Source organism: Grosmannia clavigera (assembly GCF_000143105.1).
Source record: "Grosmannia clavigera kw1407 unplaced genomic scaffold GCSC_140, whole genome shotgun sequence".
Classification (NCBI taxonomy): domain Eukaryota; kingdom Fungi; phylum Ascomycota; class Sordariomycetes; order Ophiostomatales; family Ophiostomataceae; genus Leptographium; species Leptographium clavigerum.
In genome coordinates this window covers 3474301-3500196 of record NW_014040801.1, presented here as the reverse complement: position 1 = coordinate 3500196, position 25896 = coordinate 3474301, and the positions used below count along the sequence as shown (strand labels likewise).

The 25896-nt window shown below is 56.9% G+C and overlaps 12 protein-coding genes across 12 annotated transcripts; 5 read left to right on the top strand and 7 right to left on the bottom strand.

Annotated features, from left to right (window-relative positions):
- Window positions 1-52: 52 nt before the first annotated feature.
- CMQ_1555 (DNA-dependent RNA polymerase 2 rpb140) lies at window positions 53-4049 on the top strand (the record flags this gene model as incomplete). Its single annotated transcript, XM_014318634.1, has 2 exons — window positions 53-3690; window positions 3887-4049. 2 exons carry the CDS (start codon window positions 53-55, stop codon window positions 4047-4049), a joined length of 3801 nt encoding a protein of 1266 aa, XP_014174109.1.
- Window positions 4050-4297: 248 nt separating this feature from the next.
- CMQ_1550 (uncharacterized protein) lies at window positions 4298-4762 on the bottom strand (the record flags this gene model as incomplete). The annotated part of the gene is made up of 3 exons (XM_014318629.1): window positions 4298-4317; window positions 4360-4579; window positions 4676-4762. The coding sequence occupies 3 exons, from the start codon at window positions 4760-4762 to the stop codon at window positions 4298-4300; spliced, it is 327 nt and encodes a 108-aa protein (XP_014174104.1).
- A 104-nt stretch (window positions 4763-4866) lies between these two features.
- On the top strand, window positions 4867-5979 carry CMQ_836 (vacuolar ATPase; the record flags this gene model as incomplete). Its single annotated transcript, XM_014317915.1, has 5 exons — window positions 4867-5376; window positions 5467-5500; window positions 5571-5579; window positions 5647-5747; window positions 5818-5979. The coding sequence occupies 5 exons, from the start codon at window positions 4867-4869 to the stop codon at window positions 5977-5979; spliced, it is 816 nt and encodes a 271-aa protein (XP_014173390.1).
- Window positions 5208-5456, bottom strand: CMQ_1107 (uncharacterized protein; the record flags this gene model as incomplete). The annotated part of the gene is made up of 1 exon (XM_014318186.1): window positions 5208-5456. One exon carries the CDS (start codon window positions 5454-5456, stop codon window positions 5208-5210), a length of 249 nt encoding a protein of 82 aa, XP_014173661.1.
- Window positions 5980-6128: 149 nt separating the features above from the next.
- Window positions 6129-8293, bottom strand: CMQ_1578 (duf1716 domain containing protein; the record flags this gene model as incomplete). The annotated part of the gene is made up of 3 exons (XM_014318657.1): window positions 6129-8068; window positions 8139-8187; window positions 8267-8293. 3 exons carry the CDS (start codon window positions 8291-8293, stop codon window positions 6129-6131), a joined length of 2016 nt encoding a protein of 671 aa, XP_014174132.1.
- A 410-nt stretch (window positions 8294-8703) lies between these two features.
- CMQ_818 (phosphoglycerate mutase) lies at window positions 8704-9504 on the top strand (the record flags this gene model as incomplete). The annotated part of the gene is made up of 2 exons (XM_014317897.1): window positions 8704-8734; window positions 8789-9504. 2 exons carry the CDS (start codon window positions 8704-8706, stop codon window positions 9502-9504), a joined length of 747 nt encoding a protein of 248 aa, XP_014173372.1.
- A 90-nt stretch (window positions 9505-9594) lies between these two features.
- CMQ_1314 (metallo-phosphoesterase) lies at window positions 9595-11160 on the bottom strand (the record flags this gene model as incomplete). Its single annotated transcript, XM_014318393.1, has 2 exons — window positions 9595-10964; window positions 11028-11160. 2 exons carry the CDS (start codon window positions 11158-11160, stop codon window positions 9595-9597), a joined length of 1503 nt encoding a protein of 500 aa, XP_014173868.1.
- Window positions 11161-12272: 1112 nt separating this feature from the next.
- Window positions 12273-13046, top strand: CMQ_1379 (uncharacterized protein; the record flags this gene model as incomplete). The annotated part of the gene is made up of 1 exon (XM_014318458.1): window positions 12273-13046. One exon carries the CDS (start codon window positions 12273-12275, stop codon window positions 13044-13046), a length of 774 nt encoding a protein of 257 aa, XP_014173933.1.
- Window positions 13047-13782: 736 nt separating this feature from the next.
- Window positions 13783-14548, bottom strand: CMQ_416 (uncharacterized protein; the record flags this gene model as incomplete). Its single annotated transcript, XM_014317495.1, has 2 exons — window positions 13783-14286; window positions 14354-14548. The coding sequence occupies 2 exons, from the start codon at window positions 14546-14548 to the stop codon at window positions 13783-13785; spliced, it is 699 nt and encodes a 232-aa protein (XP_014172970.1).
- A 1988-nt stretch (window positions 14549-16536) lies between these two features.
- Window positions 16537-17907, bottom strand: CMQ_1200 (agmatinase; the record flags this gene model as incomplete). Its single annotated transcript, XM_014318279.1, has 4 exons — window positions 16537-16668; window positions 16725-17457; window positions 17524-17614; window positions 17670-17907. The coding sequence occupies 4 exons, from the start codon at window positions 17905-17907 to the stop codon at window positions 16537-16539; spliced, it is 1194 nt and encodes a 397-aa protein (XP_014173754.1).
- Window positions 17908-19975: 2068 nt separating this feature from the next.
- CMQ_946 (cytochrome p450 monooxygenase) lies at window positions 19976-21706 on the top strand (the record flags this gene model as incomplete). The annotated part of the gene is made up of 4 exons (XM_014318025.1): window positions 19976-20091; window positions 20148-20395; window positions 20464-21009; window positions 21069-21706. The coding sequence occupies 4 exons, from the start codon at window positions 19976-19978 to the stop codon at window positions 21704-21706; spliced, it is 1548 nt and encodes a 515-aa protein (XP_014173500.1).
- Window positions 21707-24006: 2300 nt separating this feature from the next.
- Window positions 24007-25256, bottom strand: CMQ_821 (casein kinase 2 beta subunit ckb1; the record flags this gene model as incomplete). The annotated part of the gene is made up of 2 exons (XM_014317900.1): window positions 24007-24969; window positions 25098-25256. 2 exons carry the CDS (start codon window positions 25254-25256, stop codon window positions 24007-24009), a joined length of 1122 nt encoding a protein of 373 aa, XP_014173375.1.
- Between the last annotated feature and the right edge of the window lie 640 nt (window positions 25257-25896).

Below are 25896 nucleotides of genomic sequence, written 5' to 3'. Positions count from 1 at the left end.
GTCGGCACCGCCACCTGTCATCTACCTCTTCCGCTGCCATCTATCCGACATCATGGCCGACTACGACGATGGCTACGAGTACGATGACGCCATGGACGGCGAGGGCGACCTCGATGAGGGCATCACGCCCGAGGACAGCTGGAAGATCATCTCGGCGTACTTTGACAAGAAGAGCTTGGTGTCGCAGCAGATTGACTCGTTCAACGAGTTCACGACGACGACGGTGCAGTCGCTAATCGACGAGCACTCCCTCCTGACGCTCGACCAGAGCAACCCGCCAATTGCGTCAGACCGACCGGTCAAGCTGCGACGGTACGAGATCAAGTTTGGCAACATCATGGTGTCCAAGCCGCAATTCGCCGAGGGCGACGGCCGGGTTTCGACGCTGACACCGTACGAGTGCCGGGACCGCAACCTGACGTACTCGTGCCCTATTTATGCACGCATCACCAAGAAGGTGTCCCTGGCGGTCGACGAGCCGATCCCGGACGACGAGCTGGACGAGGAGCAGATCGAGGAGATGCAGCGCACGGGCGAGCAGCCAACGCGCATCGTCTGGGAAGAGGAGCCGTCTGACCTGCCGGACTACGAGAAGGACAAGGCTGACGAGGACATGAAGGACATGGTGTTCATGGGCCGGCTGCCCATCATGGTCAAGTCCAAGATCTGCCACCTGGCCTACGAGGACGAGGATGGACTGTTCCTGCTCAATGAGTGCCCGTACGATCAGGGCGGCTACTTCATTATCAACGGGTCGGAGAAGGTGCTGATCGCACAGGAGCGGTCGGCCGCAAACATTGTGCAGGTGTTTAAGAAGGCGCAGCCGAGCAAGTTCTCGTACACGGCGGAGATCCGCAGCGCGCTGGAAAAGGGCTCGCGGCTGATCTCGTCGCTGAGCATCATGCTGGTGGCCAAGGGCGACACGGGCCGCGGCAGCTTCGGGCAGACGGTGCACACGACGCTGCCGTACATCAAGTCGGAGCTGCCGATCGCGGTGGTGTTCCGGGCACTGGGCGTGGTCTCGGACGAGGACATCCTGAACCATATCTGCTACGACCGCAATGACAGCCAGATGCTGGAGATGCTGCGGCCGTGTATCGAGGAGGCCTTCTGCATCCAGGACCGCGAGGTGGCGCTGGACTTTATCGGCAAGCGCGGGCAGAACTCGCACGGAATCAGCCGCAAGGATCGGGTGCGGGCAGCGCGTGATATTCTGCAGAAGGAGATGCTGCCGCACATTTCGCAGAGCGAGGGTTGCGAGACGCGCAAGGCCTTCTTCCTCGGCTACATGGTGCACAAGCTGCTGCAGTGCGCGCTCGGCCGGCGCGACGTGGACGACCGCGACCACTTTGGCAAGAAGCGACTCGACCTGGCGGGCTCGCTGCTGGCGAAGCTGTTCCGTGGCATCATCCGCAAGATGTACCAGGAGCTGATGAACCACCTGAAGCGCTGCGTGGACACGGGCAAGCACTTTGACTTGCGGGTGGGCATCCGGCACCAGACGCTGACGAACGGGCTCAAGTACTCGCTGGCGACGGGCAACTGGGGCGACCAGAAGAAGGCGATGAGCTCGACGGCCGGCGTGTCGCAGGTGCTGAACCGCTACACGTTCTCGTCGACGCTGTCGCATCTGCGGCGCACCAACACGCCGATCGGGCGCGACGGCAAGCTGGCGAAGCCACGGCAGCTGCACAACACGCACTGGGGGCTGGTGTGTCCGGCCGAGACGCCCGAGGGCCAGGCGTGTGGGCTGGTCAAGAACCTGTCGTTGATGTGCTACGTCAGCGTGGGCACGCCGGCCGAGCCGATTGTGGAGTTTATGATTGCACGGAACATGGAGGTGCTGGAGGAGTACGAGCCGCTGCGGTATCCGAACGCGACCAAGATCTTTGTCAACGGCAGCTGGGTGGGCGTGCACCAGGACCCGAAGCACCTGGTCAGTCTGGTGCAAGGGCTGCGACGCAAGGGCGTGATCCAGTCGGAGGTGTCGCTGGTGCGCGACATTCGCGACCGCGAGTTCAAGATCTTTTCGGATGCTGGACGGGTGATGCGGCCGCTCTTTGCCATTGAGCAGGAAGACAACGCGGACTCGGGCGTGGAGAAGGGCATGTTGGTGCTGACCAAGGAGCATGTGCAGCGGCTGGACGCGGACGAGGGCCTCAGCAAGGACGACCCCAAGTACTTTGGGTGGGACGGAATCTGCGACGCGGGCGCGATCGAGTACCTGGACGCCGAGGAGGAGGAGACAGCGATGATCTGCATGACGCCAGAAGACCTGGACAACTACCGGATGCAAAAGGCCGGATACGTGCTGCCGGACGAGACGAACGACGAGGACATCAACAAGCGGGTCAAGACGAAGATGAACCCGACGACGCACATGTATACGCACTGCGAGATCCATCCGAGCATGCTGCTGGGCATCTGCGCGAGCATCATCCCGTTCCCGGACCACAACCAGTCGCCGCGAAACACGTACCAGTCGGCGATGGGCAAGCAGGCCATGGGCTTCTTCCTGACCAACTACCCGCGGCGCATGGACACGATGGCCAACGTGCTGTACTACCCGCAGAAGCCGCTGGCGACGACGCGGTCGATGGAGTACCTCAAGTTCCGCGAGCTGCCGGCGGGCCAGAACGCGATCGTGGCCATCCTCTGCTACTCGGGCTACAACCAGGAGGATTCGGTGATTATGAACCAGAGCAGCATCGACCGGGGGCTGTTCCGCAGCCTGTTCTTCCGGGCGTACACCGACTCGGAGAAGCGGGTGGGCATCAACTTTGTGGAGACGTTTGAGAAGCCGTTCCGAAGCGACACGCTGCGGCTGAAGCACGGGACGTACGACAAGCTGGACGACGACGGGATCGTGGCCCCGGGCGTGCGAGTGTCGGGCGAGGACATTATCATCGGCAAGACGTCGCCGATCAACCCGGACCATCAGGAGATGGGACAGCGGACGCAGGCGCACGTGAAGCGGGACGCATCGACACCACTGCGCAGTACCGAGAGCGGCATCATCGACCAGGTGGTGGTGACGACGAACCAGGACAACCTGCGGTATGTCAAGGTGCGGGTGCGCACGACGAAGATTCCGCAGATCGGCGACAAGTTTGCGTCGCGTCACGGACAAAAGGGCACGATCGGCGTGACGTACCGATCGGAGGACATGCCGTTCACGACCGAGGGCATCCTGCCGGACATTATCATCAACCCGCACGCCATCCCGTCGCGGATGACGATTGCGCATCTGATCGAGTGTCTGCTGAGCAAGGTGGCGACGCTCAAGGGCATGGAGGGTGACGCGACGCCGTTTACCGATGTCACGGTCGACTCGGTGTCGGGGCTGCTGCGCGAGCACGGCTACCAGTCGCGTGGCTTCGAGATCATGTACCATGGTCACACCGGCCGCAAGCTGCGGGCGCAGGTCTTCTTTGGGCCGACATACTACCAGCGGCTGCGCCACATGGTCGACGACAAGATCCACGCGCGTGCCCGTGGGCCGGTGCAGATCATGACGCGACAGCCGGTCGAAGGTCGGGCGCGCGATGGTGGTCTGCGCTTCGGCGAGATGGAGCGTGATTGCATGATTGCACACGGCGCGGCGGCCTTTTTGAAGGAGCGCCTGTTTGAGGTCTCGGATGCGTACCGGGTGCACATTTGCGAGATCTGTGGGCTGATGACGCCGATAGCGTGAGTCTTTTTGTTTTGTTGAGCGTTTGTTATGTGTGTTTGATTTGTGTTTGATTTGGTTTGTGGTTTGTGGTTTGTGGTTTGTGGTTTGTGGTTTGTGGTTTGTGTGTTGTGTAATTTGTGTTGGTTATGTCTTCTTATGCTGTCCTTCACTCTATTTCTGCTTCTTTCATGGACCGCCTACTAACCCCCCTAGAAACCTCACTAAACAATCATTCGAATGCCGACCATGCAAAAACAAGACGAGAATCGCCCAGGTTCAGATCCCCTACGCGGCCAAGCTGCTGTTCCAAGAGCTGGCCGCCATGAACATTGCAGCCCGCATGTTCACCGACCGCTCCGGTGTTTCGATCCGCTGAGGACGATGGGCGAGAAATCTTACGAGGATCGGGGAATGGATGCATGACCGACGGCGTTGTTCTTTTATGGCCATCAAGAGGGCGAGGAAAAATCCAACGAGATTCTCTGCCTGCTGACGGGAGAAGAGACTGTGTATAGTACGTGATTGGTTGCCTTTTTTGCCCGACTCTTCCTCCGGAAGCGTAATACATAGAATGCCCATTTGCTTATGCATTGTATTGGTGGTATCCAAACGAAGTCGTGGTGATCATGCAACACTATCGTACATTTTTTTTTTTCTTCTTTTTCCTTTCCCTCTTCCTCATCCTCGCCAGAGCCCTCTGTTCTTCTTGATCTCTGCCGGACTCGCCGAAGCCGTCGTCGTGCCCGCACCAGTCACTTCAGCCTGGCTCATCTCGGCCGTCACGTCGCGCACTGTCTGTTCTTTGCGGTATTCTTCTTCGAGGACGCGTTGCAGGTCAAAGTCCAGCTGGCGCTCCCGTTTGACGCGCTGCTGCTCCATGTCACGGACAACGCCCTGGTGCATTGCCTGGAGGCGTTAGCATGTGTCTCGTCTTTTCGTCTCTGACCTCTCTTCCATCTCTCCGCTCTTGTCTCTTCTCTCCCCTCCACTCACCCTCTTCTCGGCATCCTGCTGGAAATGCACAAACACCACGGTGACCACGGCAAATGCCGACGTCCCCAGCAGCGTCAGCTTGGACGCGCGCGACATGGTCTTTTTCGGCGGCAGACGGAAGCAATGGATCGGCAGACGAAGATCGCAGGCTGTGCTGAAGTGAGGAGAGGCGCGCAAGAGCTCTACATCGTACGCCATATATGCTGCACCTCAACCGCCCCACCAGCTTTTTCTGCCGTTTCCCACCGCCCGCTGCCTTGGCCTGCGCAATTAATCGGTATCCTGGCCTTCGCTATAGCTTCCCTTGCCGTTCTTCGTTCTCCGTTTTCCGTTCTCCGTTCTCCGTTCTGCGTCCTCCGTCCTCTCTGCCTGCATCACGCCGCATCTCGCCAAGCCGACTGCGCTCCGACGACGAAGCACGAAAGCCAATCCGGGCCGGCTACAGCACCCAGGCCGACGCACGACCGCAATCGACAGGCCAGGCCTCTTCGAACAAGCTCTCGTCGCTCCCATTGACGCGCCCATTTTCCCCCGAAACCCATCACAATGGTTCGTCCGTCCCGGTCTGGTCGGCTTGGCCGTCGCAGAGACAGCTCTGCGTCTTCCAGCCACGGTGCATTGGCCCGCGATGGACGTCAGAAACGGCAGTTGTGGCTAACAGGCGTCTGCAGTCGGCCCAGAACTCGACCGGCATCCAGACCCTGCTCGATGTATGATGCGTCCCCGAGTGTCCCCATTGGCCCGTCTCGACAACACCCACACAGCCTGAACTGACCGTCTTAACCCCCATCTCTGTGCAGGCTGAGCAGAAAGCCGCCCAGATCGTGCAGAAAGGTGAGCGTCCCCAAGGGCGGATTGTCCTGCAGTGGTCGAGCAGAAGCTAACCCAGACAACTGTGATGCAGCACGGGAATGTACGTTCTCTACCAATGCGGCCTTGCCTGTTCACTACACACACACACACACCATGCTGACCAACAGTCCGCACCAAGCGCGTGAGAGAGGCCCGTGACGAGGCCCGCAAGGAGATCGAGGCCTACAAGGCGTCCAAGGAGGCTGAGTTCAAGGAGTTTGAAGCTTCCGTAAGCACCCCAAACCGTCTTTCTGGCCGTGTCCGGCTCGCTGTCCCTGCCTCTGCTAACAGCCCCGAAGCACACCGAGGGCAACAAGGCGGCCGAGGAGGAGGCCAACCGCGCGGCTGACGCCAAGATCACGGAGATCCAGGAGGCTGGCAAGCTCAGCCGGGACGATGTGATCAAGAATCTGCTGGCGGGCGTGCTGGAGGCCAAGGCCGTGCCGCCGTCCAAAGCATGAGCAGGCCTGGTCGTGTCTGTCGTCTTTCCGCTGTTGTGTTTTCCAACTGTCTTTCCATTGTGTCTTCTCGCCCAAATTACAGACTTACAGGCAGTCAGTCTCAAGTGTCTGCTGTCTGCCAGAATAAACAAGGCTACCTTCTCCCCCAACTACCCCTCCAAAAAGCCCATCAGCGTGGTCAGCATCTCCTGTGTGTCCCGGCCGTCGGCCACGTCGGGATCGATGCCGTCACGCCTCTCCTGCAACGACAGCCGCAGCGTGGCCAGAGTCTCGTCGCGGTCGGCCAGCAGTACACAAATCTTGCGTTGTGCCCCGTCGTCCTCGGCCACCAGCCAGGCCAGGATCACGTCTATCGTCTGGCGCGTGAACAGACCGGCGTCCAGTCTCTGCGCCAGCCTCTCGGCCTCATCTCCATTGCCATCCCCAAATCGCTGCTCGGCTGCGGTCACGCGGTCGCTGTACTCTTGTCGCAGGCTCAACAGTCGCTCGACCTTGGCGTAGTCCTTCTCGACAAACTTGGCTAGCAGCCGGATTCGCTCAGCTGACTCCGCCGCCAGCAGCCGCAGCATCGACGCAAAGATGTTGACCAGGTGCTCAGCCGTAAGGCCCCCGTGCAGCGTCTGCTCTGCCAAGGCCTTCTTCCTGTTCTTTCCGTGCTTCTTGCTGTGGTGTCCTTCTCCGCGCATGAAGAGGGTGAAGATGGCCTTAAGCCCGCCCGCGTCGATGATACGTCGGCAAACATCGGCTGCTGCCTCGGCCGTCGCCCCGTCTCCATCGCCAACACCAGCAGCGTGGTCCAGCAGCCGTAGTGCCGGCGTCAGGCTCTTCTTGTGGCCCGCCGCAAATAGCAGCAGACACAGCTCGACGCCCTCGGCATCGACAAACTTCTGCTTGCCGCCAGCATCGTCGACCAGACAGGTCAATGCCTCGAATAAATTCTCCATGTACTCCTCCTCGTCGCTGCCCTTTTCCGGGTCGCGTCGTCGGTATGCTGCTACCAGCTGCAGCAGCGTGTCCACTGCGTCCTGTGCCACCAGCCGCTGTCGGTTCTCTGGTTCTGCTTGTGCCAGGATTGCCAGTACCTCGGCTGCGTACTGCCTGTTTTGCGTCACTGCCGGCACTCCCGCCTTCGAAGATACCCGCTGCACCCGCTTCAGCAGCCAGCGCACGAGGCCTTCGTGGGCGCCCAAGGCAGCGGCTGCGCGTGTTCTTTTGCTCTTCGTAGCTGTCTCGCCATCCTTTTCCACTTCTCCTACCTCTCCTTCTTCTCCCTCCTCGTCCTCGTCCTCGTCCTCCTCGCCAAGACCGCCTCGCGTTGAAGACAGATTCTCGACGATGCCCATCGCGTAGTAGACGCCCGTGCGGTCAGCCTCGTCGGCGTCTTCGCCGAGTCGGTCGAGGTTGGACACCAGCAGGCCAATGAGGTCGGCGTCCAGCAGGTCAGCCACGAGTGCATTCCACTGCTCGTCTGTCGCGTCGACGTCCTCGTCCGTCAGCTCGCCGATGATCTCAATGGCCGAGATGGCAATGTCGGTGTTCTCGTGAGCTAGCAGACCGACGAGGCTAGCCACACTGCCGAGCCGCACAAACTCGGGATACAGCTCCGGGTGCTCGCCCAGGATCGACAGCGCCTTGATCTCCACGTCCAGCTCGGCCTCGCTGGCGATGAACTTGGCCGGCTCAGCCTCGTACCGCGCCCTCAGCTCAGCGTTTCGGTTGATGCGCCGCTCAAAGCTGAGAACCGTTCGCCGCAGCCACGCCGCGTCATATGTCTCTGGTGGCGGCGGCTGTTCGGCCACCTCCTTTCCCCCAGAGCCTCCACCGGCATCTTGGCCCTCGACGTAGTCCATGATGGTGGCCTCGGTCCGGCTCATGCCACTGCCAAAGAACCGGCCCTCGTCGTCGTCGCCTGGCTCATCATCGCCCTCTGGTGGTGCTGCCGGGCCGTAGTCTCCATCGTCGCCGTCAGCTGGTGGTCGTGCTGGTCCGGCCTCGTCTTGGTCGTTTTCGTCGATCTGCACGTGGCGCTCGTTGCCGTTGCGGTTGTGGCTGCCGTTTCCAGAGAGCCTCACGGCCTTGTATATTTCATCTGTGCTCGCAAAGAAGAAGGAATGGTCAGCTTGTGGCGACCAAGACCGAGAAGAGACAGCGCAACTGACTTGGGTCGCGGAGAGGCTCCAATTTGCGCTTGCTGGGGATGCCGGATTTCTGGGGCCAGAAGCTGTGTCAGCTGCCTGCGTGGCATGGCCAAGACGTCGACAAGAAATGAATTGGTCGGCAATCTCACCTTGAAGAGCTCGTCAATGCTCGTCATGGTGTCTGGCAGATGAGGCCGCAAGCAGATTTGGCTGGAGAAAGATGGACGGAGAGAAAGGGTAAGAAGCTGCTCATGTCCAAAGTTGGCGTCGGCACGTGGTAGCGCGTTATCACTCGTAATAGTGGGCAGTCCAGCCAACTGTCGGACCTGCAGCGACGACCGTGCGGCTGAATCACTCTCGCTCTTGCCGTTCGCAAGCTACACGTCAAGACTGCCTCTTTCGGAAACAGAAGGCAGTCACGATTCCGTGGATGATCTAGGTCAAAGCGGAAGGTTTTCCTGTTTTCTTTTTTTTCCTTTTCCTCTGTTTTCCCTTCTTGACCCCTGATCTGTCCACGTCTGCTCGCTCTACTCCAGCCAGTCTCCATCGGTAACGCCAATGCCGCCGACGGTGATCCTCGTCCGCCATGCAGAGGCGCTGCACAACTTATCGGATACGTCTTTTCCTCCATCTTGCGCGTGACGACGCCATGCTCTCTTCCAGCTAACTAGTCTTCTTTCCTGCACACGACTGGGCTTTGCGCGACCCCGGCCTGACCGAACGGGGCTTCCAGCAGAGCCGCCAGCTGGGCGCAGCGCTGCAGCAGGCGCTGCCGGGCCGCTTTGACGTGCAGCTGGTGCTGGTCAGTCCGATGCGCCGAACGCTGCAGACGGCTGTCGAGGCGCTCGACTGGCTCGTCGGCCCATCAGCTGCGGCAGCCGTGCCCATCCGGGCGCATGCCGGCTGGCAGGAAACCACGGAGCACGCGTGTGACATCGGCTCGGACACGGCAGTGCTGGCGCTCGACTTTCCCGGTGTGGACTTTGCCGATGTCGATCCTGTCTTCCCCGACAAGACTTCGCCCCAGGCAAAGGCCTATGCATACTCACGACAGGCCCTGGTGACGCGGGCACAGACGGTGCTCGAAGAGCTGCACGGTCGGCCTGAGGACGTCGTGCTCGTGGTGTCGCACTCGGCCTTTCTCAGCCGGGCCGTGGCCGGCGCCATGTTTGGAAATGCGGACTACCGGATATTCTCGTTTGAGGACAGCGAGACGTCGGCCGACACGACGCCACGGCTGTGTCCACCACCGATGGCCGTGCCCGGATTGCCGCCTCTGCGATATCGACTGCGCGAGTGGGACGAGACACGGCAGAGCCACGGTGGCATGGGATGGAGCTACGACACGGTGCGGGCGATTGGTGAGGGGCTGCCTGATCGAGGATGACGTCTGGTGGACTATGGACTACTATGGAGCGACAGATACAAGAATGAAGCCTTTCCTCCTGGCACAGGCAGGCTGCTGCTACTGCTACTGCTACTGTTGGTCCACAAACTGCTCCGTGTGCGACTTGTACAGCACAGACGAGTCGAGCAGCTCGCCGTTGGACGAGCGGAAGAAGTCGACCTTGAGGTTGTAGGCGTCGACAAAGGAGACGGTGGCATAGCTGAAACCGTCGGCGTAGGCGAAGACGTTGGCAGTGGCATTATCGCCAACGGAACTGAGGCCCTCGACATTGCCGGCGCCACCGGCGATAATGTAGGCCGGGGCCTTGGGGTCGTTGAGGCCGTTAGCATCGGCGATGCTGTTGTTGATGGGCAGAAAGCGCTGGGAGTTGTGGACGTGGCCGAAGATGCCGAGATCGACGCCGTAGCGGTAGAAGAGCGGCTCAAAAGCAGTCTGGCAGGCCGTGCAGATGTTGTCGGAGCCGCCGGTAGAGTACCACGGCCGATGGCCACCGACGATGACCCAGGGCGTAACGGAGCGGTCGACGCTGGCGAGATCGGCCTCAAGGAAGGCGAGCTGCTGGCCGTCAGCACCAAACGGGCCAGTATTGAGGTTAGCATTGCCGTCGGGGCCGTCGGGCGCGTTGGCAAAATCGGTCTCGGTGTCGATCATGATCACGTGCACCATACCGTATTCAAACGAGTACCAAAAGGGCGGCCGAGCGAGCTGCTGGGCTTTGTTGGCCAGCACGCGGGCCGTCGCATTGGTCGAGGTGGACGCAAAGGCCGTGGGCATCGAGCGGCCGAAGCGATTGTTGAAGTCGGTAAAGTTCTTCTGGCCGGCCGGACAGAGGGCGGCCGTGTACGGCAGCTCCTCGCAGTCTGCTTCATGGTTGCCCGGCGAGGCCTGATATGGCTTGCGAGCAGCCACGGGGGCCAACTGGCCGTAGAACTCCTCGAGGATGGCCTCGTAGGCAGCCTCGCCCACCAGCAGGTTCTCGACGTTGTAGAACCAGTCGTCGGCGTAGGCAAAGTCGCCCGGGTGCAGGACAAACTCGTAGTCGTCGGCCGTGGCCGAGAGCCGGCCGATGGTCGTGTGGTTGAGCGACGGGTCGACCAGCGGGATCAGGTCGCGCTTTGTGTGGTCCATCGCGATCGTGAAGCCGTCCTTGCCATAGACGCCCAGGTCGATCACCACGCTCATCGTAAAGGGCGTTGTGTCGCCGGCCTGCCGCGGACTCATGAACTGCTCGACCGTTGAGTTGGTCGACACAATCTTGTAGTAGTATGTCGTCGCGGTCTTAAGGTTCGGCAACGATACCGCGTGCGAGTACGTCCGCGACGTCGCATATGTCGTCGACGTGTTCGAGCACGCCTCCAGCGTCAGCGCATCTGCTGCCAGTCCGTACTGCACACACGCCTGCGACAGCGTCTCGTACGTGTTCCAGCCCACCGATATGGCTGCTTAGTCAGCATCAACATCTCTTTCTTTCCTCTCCTCGCACTCATCCCGTCATCACGTACAGCTTGCCCCGTTCACCGCAATCCGCTGCTGCACCGGCGTCGTCAGGTCGGCTGGCTTAGCCGGATAGTTGACCGCATGTGCGAGCGCTGCCAGCACTGGCACGCCCTTGGCAATCGCTGCAAGACGGGCCATGGTGATTCTGTCTATCGTCTGTCGGCCGTCTTCGTCTTGGGCATCCAGCTCCTCGTCCTCGTGAGAGCGAGACTCTCCCTTATACTATCGCGCCATCGTGCTCTGCCCCCATCTCTCCCAGTAAGATACACCATCTTGTCCACAGACGACCCCTGTCGTGCTCATTTCTGGATGCTTGTCCGGCACTGCTTGATATGCAAAGGGTGGGGCGCCAGGATATGGAAGAGGAAAAATGACGAGCACGGTTGCATCGTAATCGGTTGCATGTGTGTTGACGATTGGACAAAACGGCTCAACACCAGCACTAAAACGGACGGAAACAAATCATGTTCAGCATCGCTAGCAGACGGCAGTGTATTAATGATCACCCTGGCCAATGACGACGCTTGCAATGTAAAAACAGCAATTTCGGCCGGTCCCCGTCGATCAGAGGCTTCCGAGGCAGATATGGTCGCTCTCTCGCTCGGCCGGCTTGTCTCTGCAAATCTGGGATCCACGTGGGAGATTGGCAGGGCTCCAGCACAGCGAGGTGTGCTGCCCTTTTAGGAAGTTGTCATAGATCCGTGTGTGGGGGCTGACCATATGCAAGATATGTACTCGTACGCCGTTGAGAGAGTAAAGTCGTAATTTGCCTTGTGAAGCCGCTTGCGGGAGAGCCGGGACGATCGCTTCCCTTGCAGCTCCGTCCTTCTCGAGGCCCTCGTACGAAATCGCTGCGAATGTCGGTCGTCGGTGCACAAAGCGTGTGAGATGAAGTGACGCCATCGTTCAGCTTCGTCATGTTGACTATGGCGTCCACCCAGACGACCGGCCCAGGTGTTACCATACGACCTGCCAGAACGAGTCATGACAAGCCACAATGACGTCCTCGTTCTGTCCAACTGAGCACGGCATGAATTCCGCCGTTGTTGTGTATCACGGTCGAAAGCGGTGACTGCGTTTGCGGCTAGCGGGGCCGTTGTTAAGCTGCGTCGATTGATTGGCAGCTCTGATTGGTCGAAGCTTCACTACTATCAACCACAAGCTTCCCATCGCGGCCCAACATCACGATCCACACGAGGCTTTCTCTTTCTTTCTTCCTCTCGCTCTTTCGCTCAAACTCTCTCGTGGCCATGACCTCCCCGACGTCCGGCTTCCAGGTCTCGCTGACGGCCGACCCTCTCGTCAAGGCCGTCACTGCAGCCGTGCGGCTGCACATGTCCCGCTATGACGGCTCCCACGACTTTTCCCACATCCGTCGCGTCGTCGGCACGGCTGCCTATCTGGCCGAACATGAGCAGCAGCAGGCCGGTCCTTCCGTCTTGAACCTCCGCCTCATTACGCTGTGCGCCCTCCTGCACGACGTCGGCGACCACAAGTACCTCGACATAGACAAAACTGCGAGCAGCAGCGGCGATGCCGACAATGCCGACGATGCCCTCCATGCCTTGTTTCCCGATCCGGGTGCCCGCGCCACCGCCGTCGTGCTGCGTCGCTGCGGTGCCCCCGAAGAGCTCGTCCGCCTTGTGCCCCTGCTCTGTCAGCACGTCAGCTGGTCCTTTGAGACTAAGACGGCCGCCTCGATCGCCGCCACCGCCGATCTGATTGCTCGCTATCCTGAGCTGGCCATCGTGCAAGACGCCGACCGGCTCGACTCTATCGGCGCCATCGGCATCGGTCGCGTCTTCGCCTACGGCGCCGCCCGCGGCGGTCGCACCCTTCAGACCAGCGTCGACCACTTTGACGACAAGCTGCTGCACGTCGGGTCCCGCATGAAGACTGCTACCGGCCGTCGCCTCGCCCGCGATCGCACCGACCGCCTGCACGTCTTCCTCCAGTGGTACCGCGACGAGGATGCCGTGGCCGTGGCTGATCCATTGGAGCCGGTCCCCGTGCTGAAAGACTAGTTGCCATGCTGAGATAGATGGACGCAGATACGTCTGTCGACTTATGTTTTGGAAGGCATGCCGGTCGTGTGAGGCAGGTAAGATAAAATAACACTGAATCTCCTAACTTAGTCTTCTCGGCTTCGTCGTACCAGCCATATAACGTTTGGTCTAGCTTTCTTTAGAGGACAGAATATGCTAGGCCTGGTCGTATATATGCAAGTTGTACTCCATATGATGAAATATTGCCAGTCTCATAGGTCACGTGTTTTCTTCACGTTGTGAAAGTTGTGCTGCCTAGCCACGGGAAAAGAAAAACAATTGGGGTAAGGCATCGTTGTGCAATACTCGATTCGAGATTAGACCCCTCAGTCAAGTCTACTGTGTACATTACCGAAACTTGTGCAAAGGCTTGTTGTCTGACAATGTGCTCTATTGTCATCGTGATAGTGCGCACTCTCTTTGCATCATCTAACTAACATACCCCTGGTGCCGTGATACGACTTTCCAAGACTGTTCGCCCCCATTAGGATTAAATATAAAAGACCAGTGATCGCACGGATAAAACCATATGCTAACGGAACAAGCCGTGCATAACGTACAATGTCTCATAATCATGATGTCCTCAATCATGCCTAGACGAAACATGCATATGACAGTGTCCCTCAAAACGCCAGAATGAGTCCAGATAGGCCGGTCTCAGAATCATACAAGTCCCAGGTATAACGAAAGCAAAGAGGCGTTAGCATTCCCAGTCTTACATGAAGTAAGCAGCGAGGAAGCCGACAGCCGCGAGCATGCCGCCTGCCTTGTTGATGGAAGCACCGGAAACGGGCACAACGCTGGCGCCGGCCGAGGAAGTCGGACCCACGGGGGTCTTGCTGCTTGCGCCAACTGTGGCAGTTCCGGGGGCAGAGCCCGAGCCCGAGCCGGTGCCCACAATGGTGACATTGCTGCTTTGGGTGGCACCGCCAGTGGCGAGAGCAGGGACCGCAGACGAGCAGCTGGTTCGGGTCGTAATGACGCTCCAGGCAGAAGAGCTCTCGGTGACAGATGTTGGCTCGGCCGAAGAGGCCACATCTGTGGCAGAGGCTGTGTAGGTCGGCGTGCAATCACTTGCTGGCAAAGTAAAGGTGCCGTCATAGTTGCCAGAGCCGCCGTAGACAACGCAGTTCTTCTCACAAGCCGCTTCACCGCTGGAATTGTTCGCCTGCCAGCACAGCGACGGAGTATTACCAACAGGAGGTTCACCGTCAAGGTTCTGTCAATTGTATTAGTATGCGTTCTGGACGAAAAAGGCCAAGGACAATCAAAGGAGAGATTCTCACATCACTGCAGCGGCCGGGCTGACCAACACCACTTGCGTCGCAACGGATGATGATATCGGTCTTCAGCGAGTCACCAGCACAGTATGCAACATCGGGCTTAGCGCATGTAAATGCACCGGTGCTGCTGTTATATGTGACCTGGGCGCTGGCAAAAGCAGCTGCGGATGCGACGAGGGTGAAAGTAGCAGTCTTCATTTTGATTATGTGGAAATTTCTTCTGACGGGAGAGCTGTAGTTGGATGAGGAGAAAAAAGAAAGCTATAGTTTGGAGGCTGTGAAGATGTGATGTTGTTGTGAATCAGAAAGGAAGAAATTGAGTAAATGGTTGCTACTATTTATCTGTGAGAATTCGGTAACGGAAAGAACAAACGAGGCAGGTGAAGGAATGGACCTTTTAATATTAGTCCGGGGGCAAGAGCCGATCATCTTGACTGAGCCTTTTGTTGTGCAAGAAATGCAAATACGAGACGAGAATGTTTCAGGAGACTAGGAAAGAGCTACCACGTAAGATACAATTGTACAGGTGAGTTTTATACGAGAGCTGGCCGCGAACAGCTGAGGCGTCTTCCAATACGAAGGAAAACGCAAGGGGCGCTTGCATATCAGCACTAAACTTGTTTGTGGACAGGGGGCCTGGACGGATATTTTAAGCTAAAACCCTAAATTCATGTCTTGCTAGTACGGAGTACGACGTACGGAGGTACGCGTACGAGCGGACATGTGAATAAGAGTAGCGAGATATCAGCTCTCGCAAGAACCTGCAAAAACAGAGGGATATTAGTGGACAGAGGAAAGAGGCCGACTACGCCGAAGATGCCAGGAACAGGAAAAGATGTGGGGATCAGCTGGGACAAGAAGGACGATCGCTACTTCCCGTTTCCTCTTCGTCGATGAACTGAAGTCAAGTCTGCAGTTTCAGCTGTTCCACTGCGCGAGATGCCGCCATACTGGTATGAGCAGCTACATACAACTGCAAGTTCTTACGGAGTACTCTGCGCTGTCTCCACACACTCTCTCCACCAGTCTAGCCACCTTCTTTCTGGTGGAGGGCCGGCGACCGAATCAGAGCCATCCTCTGATATTAGTACAGTATTCGTGGTTCCTGTCCGGAAATACGTGAGACAGTGACCTTGACAGCCATGGAGTCCCGGTGGGTATTGAGGTACTGAGGTACTCCATACGATGTATGGAGTATTGACAGACGGTCTCGGGGAGCGTACGGAGTATAAAAACCCTGACTGGGCCATTCGGTGAATAAGGCCCACGGGGTAGGTTCAAATGCAAGGCACAAAACGTTAACTGGCATGCACTTTCCCGGAACTAGAACTTAGGCTCTCCTCGTATCTTGCATTCCTTGGACATGCTAGAGCACATTGTATCAGGAGCGATTCGCGATTGGTTCCGATCGTCGTACAGATATATCGGGCGGGATCAAATACGGGAAGAATTGAAACAAACTGTACTTTGTACGAGTACTTTTGCAATGATGGACACTTTGAAGTGGCGTTTGTACGGAGTACGGATGCATCGTCTGTTTTCAACACGTTGTTGAGGACGAGAAAGATCAGTGCCAGCTTCTTGCCGCTTTCGGTGTCCATGCCAGTGGGGCAGATGGCTGCCATGGCCGCTAACAGAATGTAAGATATGTCACAGCAGTCCCAGCCACCGATGAACCGATGAGCGGCGACCAGACCACTGTGGAGTATGAGTAGTAGTAAACATGCCTGAGAGCTTGGAAAGGGCTTCAAAAAACAAGGCAGTCCGGCGACTACGACGGACGGAGTGCTACGATATTTGGTACCGATGGACAGAGGATGTCCGGAACAGGAAGTGTGCTCAGGTCACATGGTTTGGTCCACTTCTCCACGTCGCTATCCCGCTTCTTTTCTGGACCACCTTAAGAGTTACCGTTTCCACCTTCACCGACAGGCATTAGAACTCGACGTGTCTCGCCCACATGATGCTTCGCATCATGTTCTATTCTCTATCCTATTCGTAATGCATAGTTCATGTCGATCGGTCGTCTGACACGTTGAAATAACATGTGAGACCCTCTGCACGTCGTTTTTGGGTGACAGCCGTCGCAGATACTGACAGAAACGACCCTTTGTGCTTCAGCATACTCCGACACTTCCTTTCCAAACTCCTTCTCACAAGCATGGGCCCAGTCATTAGGCTATTATTTACAATTCGTTATCGGACGCCTTCTCATTCTCAATGCTGAGCGAGCCGTGCTTGACCATGAGGCTCATGATCTCGTAAATGGCATCAGCAGCAGCCATGGTGGTGTGCTCAGCGTTGGTGTCATAAGCGGGCTACACTTTGTCAGTACAAGGAGAGAGAGGATGGCCAGGAACAAGGAAGCACTCACGGCCACTTCAACGACGTCGGCAGCGATCAAGTTGATGCCCTCGAGGCCGCGCAGGATGGTGCGCAGCTCACGGGTGGACCAGCCGCCAGTCTCGGGGGTGCCGGTAGCAGGCGCAAAGGCCGGGTCGAGCGTATCGATGTCGAGCGAGAGGTAGACGGGGTTCTTGGTGCCGACGCGGGCCTTGATGCGCTCGATGATGCCGTCAGTGCCGATGGTGTCGATCTCGCGGGCCTCGACGATCTCGAAGCCGCAGTACCCGTCGTTCTCGTAGTCGCTCGGGCCGCTGAGCGTGGTGCGGATGCCGGCATGGATGTTGGAGTCGTTGCGCAGCAGACCCTCCTGGGCGGCATGGTAAAAGTACGTGCCGTGGTTGATGCTGGCGACGTGCGAGGGCGAGCCGCCAAAGACCTTGGGCTTCCACGTGTCCAAGTGCGAGTCGAAATGGATCACGGACACGGGGCCATAGGCCCGGTTGATGGACCGCAGCAGCGGCAGCGTGATCGTGTGGTCGCCTCCGAGCGTGATCACACGCGGCAGCGTGCGGCCGCCCAGTGCCGGGCCAACCTCGCTGGCGTCCGTGGCCGGCGCCCGTGAGAGGATGGCATTGTGGCCCTCCTCGATCTGGTAGAGCGCGTACGTGTTGTCGTACGAGGTCACCGGGATGTCACCACAGTCGAGAACGGTGGCCCAGCTGTTGAACGGGTTCGTCTGCAGGGGCACGTTGTATCCTCCGCTGTTTTTGGTCAGCTCTTGAGAGAGAGAGAGAGAAAGAGAGAGAGAGCCAGGCACAAGCGCATACTAGAGGTTCAGACGACGAGAGCCCTGGCGGATACCAGACGGACCAAAACGGGCACCAGGCCGGTACGACGTGCCGGTGTCAAAGGGGGCACCTGGCCAGTCAGCATGGAAGAAGCAGAGGCAGTCTGAGAGGGCCAGTGCACGAACCGATAAAGGCAATGTCATAGTTGACATTCTTGTTAGCCAGACACGGCTGGTATGGCAGACGACCAAAGGTAGAAATGCCAGAAAAGACGGAGTCGGCCTGGGTGCCACCATCGCCCGGCAGAGTGTTGTACCAAAGCGACTCAAGCGGGCCGGCAACGTTCTTCTGCTGGTTGTGGTCGCCGTGGGCAGAAGCCACAGCAGCCAAGCAGGACAGGGCGACAACGCTCTTGGACAGCATTGTGGGATAAAGAGGGGGGAAGATGTGGTTGGTCAAGAAGCTGGGGCAACCAAGTACTGATGATTACAGTCGAGCAGATTCCATCGGTCAGGAAGAGAGAAGCAGAACAGGAAGAAAGAAAATCGCCCGGGAGCGGTGTACGAAGTGTTTTTGTATGCACCGGCGATCTGACAATTGCACTTCGTCTACAGTATAGCAGCAGCAGCTTATCGTGTGAAAAAAAAGCATGGCTTTCTCCGCCTGTTACTATTAGGAAAGAGAAAAAGAAAGACGACTAAGAGATTGGGATAAGAAGGAACGCCGCGGGTTTACAGCTCGGGTTGTCACCACCCTGGGCGGAGAAGAGACAGGACCGTAAAACGGAAACGTAACAGGCGCGGATTGCCACGGGAGCAACGGAGCATGTAAGCAGCATGACAGGAGGTGCCGTTGATCAGGCCAATGGACAATGGTGAGAGGCCCAAGCGATGTGCCGGCGAATCAAGGCCTGCTGGCACGCGATATATTCCCATTAGGTAAAGCTGCAGCCGTCCTGTCGGATTTCATGACATGACGAGGAAAGCTTTGAGATAAAGAGAGCTTGCAGTAACGAGGCACAAAGGGCTAGCTGTCGGGCAGGCCGGAAAACCGACTTCCATCCAGAAGCGTCAGCGTATATACGGGCAAACAAGGTATTAGTCTACTCCGTATTCAAGATAAGATGACAGGTTTGGGTTAGAAATAGTACAGTATGGGGCTATAGGCAGGGCGCCTGGCACAATTCACTTGTGAGCAATTCAAGGATGGACCTTGAGATATTACGTAGATAGCGGGTCTCTGGGGCAGCTATGCTGGGTTTGTGCACAGGGCACTTTTTGCCGAAGATAAGGGAAAGTTTGGGGAGAGAGTGGGCTGGCCTGTGGTAGGGCTGATAAGACGGGCGATTTGTCGCCAGTTATGCAACGGACATTCATACGATCACTAATAGGAAAGAAAAGTAGCACTAACAAAATCAGCTCATCGGTATCGGCTTTGTGTCTATCTGCCGTAAGCTGTCTTATCATGAGGGGATCCCTACCATGAGAGCCTTACCTGTCAGACATGACCTGAGACTCGTTAGTCATTCAAAGGCGCCAGAGAAGTCAGTGAAAGAGACAAGTGAAGAGCAATGAAAAATGTCTACGGAGTACGGAGTACGGAGTATGGCATGGCCTTGATCGGAACTAGCGGTCATTAGCGTATGTCCGGGCATTTGCGGGTAGTCGGAACGGCCTGTTGTGCAATTTTCTTTGATGGCGGTTGCTTCTCACGTAATGTACAACCAGAAGCAAAAGTAAGAGACATCTCTGATATACGACTACGGCTACGAGTGCTGTTCTCAAGTAGTGTACTCTGTATGGAGTACTCGCAAGACATCGATATCAATAGCGTTTAGAAGCTTAGAAGCTTAGGCATTTGCTCTGCAAATCTGCAATGTTGGACGAATTGGTCGGTCATCTTCTTCAGTGGCAGTAGTCGGCTTGATGCTACCTCAGGAAGATAATATGCTGAAGTGATTTGCTACATATCGTTCCACCATCCCCGATCAGGAAGGATGTGCTGTGACGTGGTTGCCGTCCTGAACTTGGCCCTTTTTGTGCCTGTATTCCCAAGTTGGGAAAACAAGAGTGGTCGATGGTGTTGGGAAAGGGGAATAACAAGAAAACGAGAAGCTGGGTCAGATGTTGGTTCACGAAGAATCGCCGTGTCGGGCTGATTGTCTGGGCCGTCTCCGAGTGTCATTGGGCCAATTGGACCATAAAGCCAGGTTCTGCTACCATATTCTAGACTAATTGCCGAGAAGCGAAATGAAAGATGAAGAAAGAGAAGAAAACGGCTGATTGACCTGTGAGCAATACGTTTGCAACGACACGATATGGAAGGGTAAGCAGCGACACAAACGACGAGTCGACCGCGGTGGACGAGATTGGCTGCAGTCCAGCCCAGCGAAACGGATCGCCTCGCAATCGTTGGCAAAGGCCGAAACAACAGCAACACCGATCGACAAGGATCAACACCGATCAACACCGATCCGTGCCCAGACCAAAGCATGGGACTGTCCGACGGGCCCCGGCTGCTGTATGCAGCGGCAGCGATCCTGCTGGCGCTCGTGCTGCGCTCCGTCTTCAGCACACCCGTCCTCCGGCGCCACGGCGTCCCTTTGAGGTGAGATTCACGGTGCATCGGGCTGGGTCATTGACGCTCTTTGGCTGACGGTCCAGAAAACCGGCCGACACGCTGCCGCTGGCCGGCAATGGCATCCGCTTCCTGCAGGCGCGGCAGAAGCTCTTCTCCTGGTTTGTGCGCTGCCAAGACCACTTTGGCTACGAAACCTATCAGATAGCCGTGCCGACTTTGCCGCCAGGCGTCGTCATCAGCGATCCGCGCAATCTCGACTTCATCTTCAAGAGCGAGGGCACCCTCGTGAACAAGGGCAGCTTTGTCAAGGGCATGCTGTGGGATCTATTTGGTATGTTGTCTCTTGTCGGCGACTACTTTTCATCCACCATTCTTTCTCACCCATACCTAACCTCACAGGCCATGGCATCGTCAACTCTGACGGCGACGTCTGGCGCGTTCAGCGACGCGCCGGCCAGAGCTTCCTCAACACGGCCAACATCCGCGTGCTCACCGACGTGGCCCTGCCGCAGTACCTGGCCGGCACGCTGGCCCGCCTGCGCGCTCTCGACACCACGGCCGCTGTCGATCTCCAGGCCGTCTTCCACGAGCTGACGTCCTGCATCATGGGCAAGATGGCCTACAACATGGAAATGCACGCCGAGGACGCCTTCTCTGTCGCCTTTGACCGTGCTTCAGCCGCCACCACGAAGCGCTTCCAGAACCCACTCTGGCAGCTGACCGATCTGCTCTCTGGCAGCGGTGCCGATCTACGTCGCCAACTGGCCATTGTCCGGGCCTTTGGCCGTCGCATCGTCGCCAGCGCCGTGGCCGATCGAGCGGCTCAACTGGACCACGCCGACAACAAGCTGGACGAAGTCTCGGGCAGCCTGATCCAGTCCCTGCTCGAGGCCATCCCAAACCAGGACATTGTCGCCGATGCCGCCCTCAATTATCTCTCTGCTGGTAAGCCTCTCTTTGGAGACGACCCAATGTGAACCGTCATTGTCGCTAACCCGTAACAGGCAGAGACACTGTGGCTCAGGGCCTCACCTGGACGTTCTACATGCTCACGAAGCATCCCCGCGTCGTCGCCCAGATACGTCTCGAGATCGAGCAATTGCTTGCCAGCAGCAACAACAGCCTCACCCTGTCTGCCCTCACGCCTGCCGCCCTGCCCTACGTCATGGCCGTCTTCTTCGAGGGCCTGCGCCTGTATCCGCCCATCCCGTTTGAGATCAAGCAGGTCGAGACCGCCGCCGGCTTGACCCTGCCTGACGGAACCTTCTTGCCCTGTGGTGCTCTCGTGCTCTGGTGCTCGTGGGCTATGAACCGGTCACGTCAGACCTGGGGCGACGATGCCGACGACTTCCGGCCTGAGCGCTGGCTGGTTGAAACGCCCCATGAACAAGCTCGTCTCGTCGGCCGCAGCCCCTCCGAGTTTCCCGTCTTCCATGGCGGCCCGCGCACTTGTCTGGGCAAGAAGATGGCCGAGTCCATGGCAGTGCAGATCATGGCCGCCGTCGTCTGGCATTTTGACGTGCAGCCCGACAGCAGCAGCAGCCCTGACCGCGTCACCAAGACCAGTCTGACCCTGCCCATGAACGACGGGCTGCCGTGTATTGTGCGTGAGAGGGCCGTGTCAATGGTCATTGCGGCTTAGTGTAAAATGATGTTTCGCTCGTTTCAGTCCATCATCTTGTAAGGGTTGTACGAAATGGCAAGCAGACATGATAACAACAAAACAGCAAAGTGGGATAAATGTTGCCAATACAGTAGTGCTACCGGCACCATCATTTACGCAAGTTATTGGGTGGAGATTGAGACATAAAAAAATATTCCTAAACAGCGCCGTGAATCGTCCGTTGAAAGGCAGTCTCTGTCGTCTCTGGTAGAGTCATATATACAGTGGCCAGGACGGCAGCAAAGATGATGGTGCGCAGCCAGGCTGCCTGCAACCTTGATATCGAGAGCAAGTGCGAGGGTATGTTGAACTATCAGCGTAGCATGATAGACGCCGTCTTCTTGGTTGCAGACGGCTCACAGCGATAGCGCCCGAGCTGCTGGATAGTGAATGGGCTATATAGCACTTTGCTGTCTAGGTGTAGTCATAATTTTGGTTGGCTATAGCCTTGTGAAAGGGAGTGCAGCCAGATCCAGGCTTGCCCAAGACCAGCACTACTTTTCCGATTCTTCTTGCAAGAGGCTGCAAGAGCTGAATCAAAGACCCGAGAACCACCCTGTCACCATCTACTCAATTGAGGAAATAGCGACCCTGGCAGTCATAGAGCAGTCAACAAGGAAGGAGCGCTAAACTTCCCTTCCTACAAAAAGGGCCGAGAGAATCTCACTCTACTTTCTCCATCTTCTCATCTCACTCCCTTTTGAACATTTCCTGTACAGATTCGACACATATTCCAACTATAGCCTCAACATGAAAAGCGGTATGCATATTGCTTTCCATGTGAAATACGGGTTGATATTAACGTTACATTCTACTTAAGGCATCTGGGGACATTACACCCAATCCACCCGCGGGGTGTGAGATTATGAGGATCAGCTTCATTTCGAATCAAACCCTGACAGATTGGCAGCAACTAAATTCTGTCTGATACTGGTATAGTAACCCAGAGAATCACTATAAGCCGCCGCATTTATGTTCAGATGGAAAAGGCAGAGGTAACAATGGATCGTGTCAATCACGCTCAGACAAAATGGACCATACGATTAATGGTTTGACGGGAACATCTGACAAGGGGTTCAGGATGCCTTGTAACGTCGCCGAGGCGCAGGAAAGGGCCTAATAGGAATCCTAGAAGAGGATGGAGCGCACAGCCGACGAGCTGATTGCCAAACTGAGGGAAGACTACGGCAGTTTATTGTAAGTACTATTCTCCTATGTCGCTACACTCTACTATTCGCTAATGTGCAGTTTAGAAAGCTTGCTGTTAAGGGAGAGATCGATCGTTCTTTGACCGTGGCAGCGTGCCTGTTAATGGCTATTAAATGGGCCATTGTCTGTTTGCTAGTATACTTTGTTTGGCGGACGGGATTTTCTGATACCTCTCGATGCCAGTCTCTGTGCCAGTCTCTGTGCCAGTCTCTACGTCAGTCCTTATGCTCAATAACCATATATCCCTAGTAAAAAGTAACTTATTTTAGTCCACCAAACAGGCAATTGGTCGGCAGAACGCTGTGTAAAGGGAATGGAGAAAAATAGCAGGGGCGCGAACACGACTACAGAGACATCACGTTGAGTACAGCGACCGCGATAGTCAAGTTTAAAATGGCAGTCACAGAGAGCAACTACGCGTTTGTTTCACCTATCATCAACCGTACAATCAGAGCCCAGACGGTATCAAGCGTAAGAGACACAACTAACATGAAACGCCACCATAGACCGAGCCAGAAACTCGCCGACCACACATGATTAAATGACAACAGGAGTGATGAGGAAAAGAAACAGGTAGTTCAAAAAGTCACAGATGGTATGGAAAGACACGACGCAGCGCAAAGCACAGGCGCTAGATCTATGAAATATGAATGATGACTCGAGGGTGGGCAGAACAGGGGATATGGCTGGGAGAAAACGGCCCCTCCGTAGATGACTGGGAAATGGCAAGGTCAAAGGGTCCTTGTAAAATGGGGGTTGTGTTTCGTTGCCAGTCTTGGTCTTCTCTTGTCAATTGATTTGAAATGTTCTCCAAAAGTGCCCGCCATTATGCTATCCACTCATCGCTTCGCAGTCCAGATTTGCTGTCGTTGCAGAGTTGCCTCGTCTCTAACAAAATTCAAATTTTTTTCGCTTTTCCTCTTTCTTTTCTCTTCCTTCTCCAGGTCCTTTCCCGCATGCCAGTATAAAAACCCCCGGCGTGACAATAGGAAGGAAAATAAGAGAGAAGAGGAGTAACCTGTGACAAAGGAGAAAGAAAAACAAAGGAGAGATGGGTAGACGGACAGCAGCTACAGCTCAGACTCGATGGCCGTAGCATCGACTGACATGGAGCTTTCGTTCAGGGGTTGCCTTAGTCGCTGGGCTGGCTGCGTCGTATTTTGTAACAAAGTTTGGGTCTTGGTCTGTATCTGCTGCCGTGTGGTGCGGCTGGCGGTTGGTGGCCGCCGATGAGCGGTCAGGCTGGCATCGACCGGAGCCGCCGTCTTCTTCTTGCGGCTGTCGTGCTCCTCGTCCGAGTCTGGGTGTTCCTCCGCATAGCGCCGGGCCTCGTCCAGGTCGGCCGTGTCTTCTGGCCTGTCCCGTAGCCACTGCATGCGCGGACCCGAGCGCGCCATCTCCGAGACGCGGAAGCCGTAGATCTTGGGCTCGAAAATCTTTCCGCGCCCTAGCCCCGGCGCAATGTTGCGCGCGTACATGCCGTTCACCATGAGGCTGGTCGGCCCGCTGCCACTGCCGGTGCTGCTCACGTCGCTGTGTGTCAGGGTCGTCAAGGCCTCGGCGCCGTTTCTCGACAGGTCGTACTCGGGGAAGGTGAGCAGGAAGAGCGCGCCAAAGGTGCGGCCAAAGAAGGCCCCGTCCACGGTCTGGAACCGGCTGTTGGGCGGCACGTACACGTCCAGGCACGAGGGGCAGAACAGCTTGACCGTGTCCTCGCCGGGGACGTCCGAGAGTCCGACCGGCAGCGTACGGGCTAGGTTGCAGTACGTGCGCGGACATACGCCAAAGTGGCTCAGCTCGTACTTTTCCGACATCTGCTGGATGCCCGCACGCGAGCATATGAACCGCTGATGTATCAGGCCGTACAGCAGCTCGGCAGAGCCCTCGATCATCGACAGGTCGCTCGGCATCCGGCTGTGATGCCGCCGCTCGCCGCCTTGCCGCATCCGCTCCTCGCCCGACTCGTTCTCCTCATCGTCCTCATCGTCCTCCTCGTCCTCCTCGTCTTCTTCTGGCTCCACGTCTAGGATCATCTGCTCGAAACGCGTCAGCTCTCTGGTCTGGCATGCATTTACTTCCATCCGTCCTTCAATTTCGTCCATCACCATGACAATTGCGTCGCCCCTTTTCCCCTTTATCGTTTCAATCAGTCTCAACATACCTCTAACGCTTCCTTGTACAGCGGCACCTGGGATTGGAGACCCGTAAGGTTGAAATCATCTTCTATGAACTCCTCCGAGACTTCGGCAAAGTACTCATGTCCCAGCAGAGAGCAGAACGACGCTATCCACGTCTCCGGGGTTTCTGATGACGTCGACATCTTCTCTCTCTTTCTCTCTTTGTTCCCGGTCGTCTTCGACCTCTGGTTGGCCTTCGTTTTACGGGTCAGTTTACCCCGCTGATTTCCCCTGGATAGGACACGGCGATGCAGCAGTTGCAGCTCGAGGCCGTGGGATATCGTCAAAAGCGTGTTGCAAGCTTCGCTTCAGAGTGGCTGGATGGCGGGGTGACAGAAATAAAGAGCGAGGCTTTTGGGATTGGGGAGGGAAGAACTGTCGATGGACGCGCAAGCAATCGGCGAACGGCGAGTCTGGCGAATTTATCAACTAGGCGGACAACGGTCGTGATAACGGCGCAAACATGGTGCTTCGGGCGTTGATCAGCCGCTTGCTGCGTGTGTCTGCGTCCGCGTGTGCAGTGGACAAGGCTGGCAGCAGGCCAGATTCTGTACCCTTTTTTGGATACCGACTTGCCAGAACGATGCGAAGACTCCAGAAATGCTGGCTGACCGGCTTCCCATAGGCTTTTGGCTGGGCTTTTAGGGTAATGTTTTGCTCCTGTTGCCGTAGACTTTTCTCGACCTTGGTGGGAGTACGCCACTTGGTCCGTGCGCGACAACCCTGTCGACATAAGTCCTACCTGGAAGAGACACGTGGTACGGCACGTGCTCAAGCAAACAT